Genomic DNA, 5,677 nt, shown 5'->3' with positions numbered 1-5,677 from the left:
CTAAGAACGTTCCAAACCACGACGTCTTTTAACGCCCTCACCAGATATTTGGCCCTTTCCAACTGCCGCACATTCAGGAGCAGCAGCACCCTGTACTTCTGCTTCTGTTTCTGCTTCTCTGAGAAGCAGGAGGGAGCAGCAAGACATCAAGCACCTGGATAAACACAAACACTGGGGTGGCAAGTTGAACGGTGCATGATGAGCAAACTGTACAGCGCCCATGTATAAGCCAGATTAAGAATGATGTAACAGCACCAAGATGTAAAAAAACAGGTAAAAACATATCTTTGCTTCTAAAACTCCATTATGAACTCCCACTTTCTGTTTCTTTCTCCTTTTTTCTCTACAAACGCTAAACCGCCAAAAACACAGATAAAACACCAACATCCATCAAACTCCCCATGAATCAAAGAAATCTAAGCAGCTGAGGCGAAACAGGTCAGTGATGGCGCCTCGCGTTGCTGCTCCGCATAGTCAATCCATGCAAAAATTTGGTGAAGCCTATAAAGCTAAGCTTCCCATCGGATGGCCTAATCCAGTCGCGGACGATAGAATACGCCGCAGAAGAAAGATTCATCTCCTGTATGGGGAAAGGAGGCCAATTGGTTAGTGACACGCACAAGATGAAAGATTCATGTCATTCTCAAGGTTCAACTGCATACCTGAGCTAGCTCCTCAATTGTGATAACACGGTTGCCTTCCTGCTCAAAGCACTCAAATGCGGTGCTCGCTATTTCGTCCCACATAGACGAAGCTTCAAGTTGGTAAGGGCTGATTGTCGCCGCACGGAACTCCTCAAAGTCCATTCTCCTATATGCAAGCGGCTCCAACTGAAAATGAATATACATGCAAGTTCAAATAATGAATGATATACACCATGTGTGCAAATGAAGGTATAATGAGTGCGCATTTCATACCGCACTTAAGATATCAAGAGTTCTAGATTCTTTCATAGCGTCAGTGGAGTTTTGTAGCAGAGCCTGCATAAATTAAAGGTGGAAAAGAAGAGAAATATCAAGTTCAGTATCCTGGATATGGAAATTACTTCAATTAATCCTAGTGCATGCTCTAAGAGACTTGACAACACAAGAGTACTTACCATCCTGAAGTTCTCAATACATATTCGACCATCTTGACTACTTGGTTGTAATAAGTTGTACTGTGCTCTGGCGTAGATAAGCTCATCTTCTGTTATTGCTCTAGACAGAGCCTGTCAAATAAAAGACGGAAATATTATGGCAGTGAATTGCTCAACATGTTTAAGCAAGACAAAATGAAATAAAATCAGTACATGCAATGAAACCAATTTTCACACCTCCCTACAACAGTCCAATAACATAGCTGGCTATTTATGCAAGATATTAAAGGTGGTATCAATTTAGATGGATGATGTGCACATAATGCTCACGTTTGTAGAATGCAAGATATTAAAGGTGACATTGATTTGGATGTACGATGTGTACATACTACTCACGTGTGTCGAATGCAGTTTGGAAAAATCAGTATCAAAGGAAGTATAGTTCGAAAGTTACATACTTGAAGGAACTAGGTAAAGAGTAAAACCTTTAATGCTGCCCGTTTGAAAGGCGTGGAACGAAGATGCGCCTTAACCAGCTTAAAAACTAATATATCCAGAGGGACTGGGCAGCACTCATCTCGCAACCAGGGGTGAGCTGCAATACACACACAATACATAGGTAAATCGCCAATATCCTATGGAAACTTTAAAAGAAAGCATAAAGTAAGAATCATCATTGGCACAACTTACAGAGTGCCTGCGCAGCAGTCATTCTTTTTCTGTAATCCTTGTTAAGAAGTCTTTTGACAAAGTCTTTGGCTTCAGGAGATATTGATGCCCATGGTGTATCGTCAAAATTAGGATCAGCTCTCAGCACAGAGCGGAAAATTCCTGATTCAGTGCGTGCCCAGAATGGTCTGCTACCACACAGCAAGATATAAGTGATAACACCTACGCTCCACATGTCTGCTTCTGTGCTATATGACCTATGTAGGACTTCTGGAGCAACATAGTATGCACTACCAACAATGTCATTCAGCCTTTCATCTGCAAAAACAAAATGTATTAGGCTTTGGTACACAATAACAAGACATTCAAGTCTTTTATTCATGTCTAGATTGATCTTAAATTCAAAAATCAAAGAACGTAGATAGAACGTGCTATGGGTATAATCCTCATGTGGAGGTACTACCTGGCCTTATAAAATCAGAGAGGCCAAAATCGATGAGCTTCATAGGAGAATGTTCATCTCTAGTACTGAATAGGAAATTCTGTTCAAAATCAAGCATGGAGTCATAAAAAATAAATGGTTGTATTATCAGCACAGAAGAGATCAACAAAGACTCCACATACCTCTGGCTTAAGATCACGATGAACAACACCCTGAAGATGGCAGAAAGCAACTACACTTAATATCTGTTTGATGATAACTTTAGCATCATCCTCAGTGTACCTCCCACCTCTGGAAAAATAGGAAATTAGTAATAGTAAGAGCTATGTTTGTTTTTGGTACTAAGAAATGTTTCTCAAGGAAAATGTTATACCTGGACAAAATTCTGTCCAACAACTCCCCACCTTCACACAACCTAACCAATACCAGGTGCACAAAACATCAATAATCATGTAATTTTGCATAGAACTCAAGAAATAAGACAATCCATTTAGCAGATAGAAAGTCCTTTATCTACAATGAGATGTTGCAGGTTCTGATAACAACATTGTACGGATGCAAAGTCAACAATATGTGAGGGGAAGAAAGCAAACATACTCCATGATGATGTAGACGTTAAGGGCATCCTCACATGCATCATAAAACTTCACAAGATTTGAATGCCCAGATAAAGCCTTCAGAATTTTCACCTCTCTACGCACATCCTCAATAGATATTGCTGTCGTCATCTGCTAGAGAAGAACAAAAGGTTGAGATTACTTTGTAAAGAATAAAATGCGAAACTGGTAGTCAAACAGCCAAAGAAAGTTGTCCATAACCTAACGATCTAGACAAGCAAACTTGGCGCTAACTGAGATATCTTCATATTGAACTGTTAAGCTTAATGAAGATTGCCTGGGCATTAATTAGCTTCTAGCAACAAAAGATCAAGCTGTCAAGAGAATGATGACCATACATTATATGATTACAGGGAACATGTTTGTATTAGATGCAAATGAAAGAGCGATATGTGATGACAGGGAGCGCAGTTATATCAGATGCGAATAAAAGAACGACAATATGAAAGTGAGAGATGCATTAAACTTGATAGATACGTCAAGGGTTCAAATAGTTGATGTAAGTTGGCTTCGACAAACGAGGACACTATAGCAAGCCAAAAAAAGTCAGTAATCAATACAAGTAATAACGGTCGGAAAAGAAAACGACATTTACGTGCATGAGAAACATCAATGCCGGCATGCACATGTACGTGTACGTAGAGTTCAGTTAGCTGTATTGCATACTAGTTTTATCAACAGATCCTAGCTAACACCAGGAAAGAAATAATATGAAACTAAACATTGTCTTAATTTTCTTGAACAAAAAATATCGAATACTATTTGTCCCTGCAAGGGCAATACAAGTACTCAACTCATCACAATATCAACATAATCTCAAATTCAGCACCCTAATAATGTAAAAGATATGTATACCTGCTTACATGCTAGATGTCAAGAAAAACATCAAGGACTTGGAAAACTTTAAAAAAATACTGTCTAAATCAATACTATTGCTCCCTGGAAGAGCAATATAAGTAGGAAGGTTGATCACATACAGTTGGGTGCCTCCCATGCCTTACTGTTATCTATTCTTCTAGCTCTGATCATACTAACAAAGTGCCACAATGTGGATTTGATAACTACTGAACTCTTGATAGTAACATGTAGTTATGCACTATATCCACACTACTCCAGCTAAAATTCTGCCAGTATTTGACAAGCTATCAGGGGATCTCATAGAGAAATTGGTCACTTCTAATCCTGTAACCAAACACTGCATAAGATAATCCCCTGCCTGTTTCTTACAAAAAAAAAAAAACAAGAACAGGAGTCAGATGGATAAACAGTGAGATCAAAATAGAAGACAAAAATTCAGTGCAGCATCACTGCAACGGCATTTCCATAATGTACTTCTTACTTTCAAGGAAATGCCAATACCCTGTTCATTATGCAAGGCAGACAAAGAAAACGAATGATTAACTTATGATTGCAATGTCTGTGCTAGTGGCATTGCCGAGTTGCTGAATTCTTGCAAAAGCAACAAACAATTCATTGTAGAACAAGTGAACAACTGAAAGGATCACACGGCATCTTAATACCAAGCAAGATCTAAGTTGGTAGAAACTGAGACAATTATGCATTTAGGAGAGAGGAGTGCGAGATCAAGAACGGGTTCGACCTTGGCTTTGGAGATGACCTTGACAGCTAGGACTTGACCTCTCATGTCCCCCTTGCGGGCACGCGCGAGACAGGTGTGGCCGAAGTGGCCGCGACCCACCTCCTTTCCCAGTTCGTACTTGACCGCGAAGTGGCGGTCGTAGCCGAAGCTCTTGTCGAGCTCCTCCTCTCCTCCGCCGCCGCCGGCCCCTTGTTCGGGGATCGGGGCCTCCTGCGGCGGCTTAGCGGGCGGCGCCTGCGCAGAGGTAGCAGCCGGGGAGCGGTGGCCGAGGCGGCGCGCCAGCGACGCCTTGATGTGCTTGGCCGGAGACGGCGGAGGGAACGGACGGCGGAAGAAGCGCCTGGGCGTGGACGCGGAGGTCGCCGGGGACGGCGCGATGCCGTCGGGGAGCGGGCTGGCGGCCCAGGGGCTCCCTGCGGCCGCCGCCGAAGTCCTGGCCGGCGTCACCCCCGCCCTGCTGCGCGGCGTCCCCGCCGGCGACGGCCTGCCGCTCCGCCTCCCTCCCGTGGCCCTCTCGCCGGCGGGCTCCTCCTGGACGGCAGCCGCGGCAGACGCCGAGACGGAGATGGTGGTCGTGCCTCCGCCACCCTCGCCCCCATCCCGGCCGTCCGCGTGTATGTTCTTGGCGTAGCACTGCCCCATGGCTCCCCCGGCGCCGATCACCGGAGGCGCGACGGCGAACACGGAAACGGCAGGAATGCGGCGGGGTTTGGCGCGGGTCGAAGGGGAGCGGGGGGCGGAGGGGTTGGGATTTATAGGACGGGGGCGGGGATGGAGTATGAGAGGAGCGAACCAAAGTATTAATGCGGGGAGAAGAGATGAGACAAGAAATGGTAATGCGCGTGATGAATTGCTGGCTGGCTGAGCAGGAGTGGTAACGTACGCGCCTGCCCTGCTGGCTGGCCGCGGGCGCGGCGGTGGACGGAGGAGGAGACGCGACGCGAGGGGAGGAGGGGAGGGGCGGAGAGGAGGACTGACTGAGGCAGTCCAGTCGGGACTGAGCGGATGGTTCCTCTGACAAGCGGGTCCGTAGGCGTGCAAGGGCCCAGACCCGCAAGGCAGCCGTACGTTTTGTTGGTTGCTCCTGTTTCCCTTTTTCTCGTACGTATTTCCAGGGTTTTTTATTTTTTATTTATGGTAATACGTTTCTCATTAATACCGTATAATATAAGGACCGTAATAGCTGGCCAACGTTCGCTGGGAGGGGTCAGCATTTACGAGCCTTTTAGCTAGCAAGTTTAGTTGTATAGGATGGACAATTTTTTCAAAAA

General features: G+C 44.9%; 1 protein-coding gene across 1 annotated transcript; it reads right to left on the bottom strand.

Moving 5' to 3' along the window:
* Positions 1–262: 262 nt before the first annotated feature.
* On the bottom strand, positions 263–5,248 carry LOC125509689 (CDPK-related kinase 3). The gene is made up of 11 exons (XM_048674715.2): positions 4,407–5,248; positions 2,787–2,917; positions 2,563–2,604; positions 2,372–2,480; positions 2,211–2,289; positions 1,769–2,065; positions 1,564–1,673; positions 1,100–1,210; positions 918–980; positions 663–830; positions 263–580 (listed from the first exon to the last, which is right to left on the bottom strand). The coding sequence occupies exons 1-11, from the start codon at positions 5,046–5,048 to the stop codon at positions 440–442; spliced, it is 1,893 nt and encodes a 630-aa protein (XP_048530672.2). The 5' UTR covers positions 5,049–5,248; the 3' UTR covers positions 263–439.
* Between the last annotated feature and the right edge of the window lie 429 nt (positions 5,249–5,677).

This window comes from Triticum urartu, chromosome 1A (genome assembly GCF_056163025.1).
Source record: "Triticum urartu cultivar PI428250 chromosome 1A, HENAU_Tu73, whole genome shotgun sequence".
NCBI lineage: Eukaryota > Viridiplantae > Streptophyta > Magnoliopsida > Poales > Poaceae > Triticum > Triticum urartu.
Note: the sequence above shows the minus strand (reverse complement) of the source record. Positions and strands in the feature narration are given on the sequence as shown.

Bases quoted from the DNA above. Each gene is read 5' to 3' on its own strand.
- LOC125509689 (XM_048674715.2), bottom strand. From the start codon at position 5,048: ATGGGGCAGTGCTACGCCAAGAACATACACGCGGACGGCCGGGATGGG. The intron at 1,674-1,768 runs GTAAGTTGTGCC...TGTGTATTGCAG, and splicing joins GACTGCTGCGCAGGCACTCT to CTCACCCCTGGTTGCGAGAT. The intron at 581-662 runs GTATGCAGTTGA...TTCCCCATACAG, and splicing joins CAATTGAGGAGCTAGCTCAG to GAGATGAATCTTTCTTCTGC.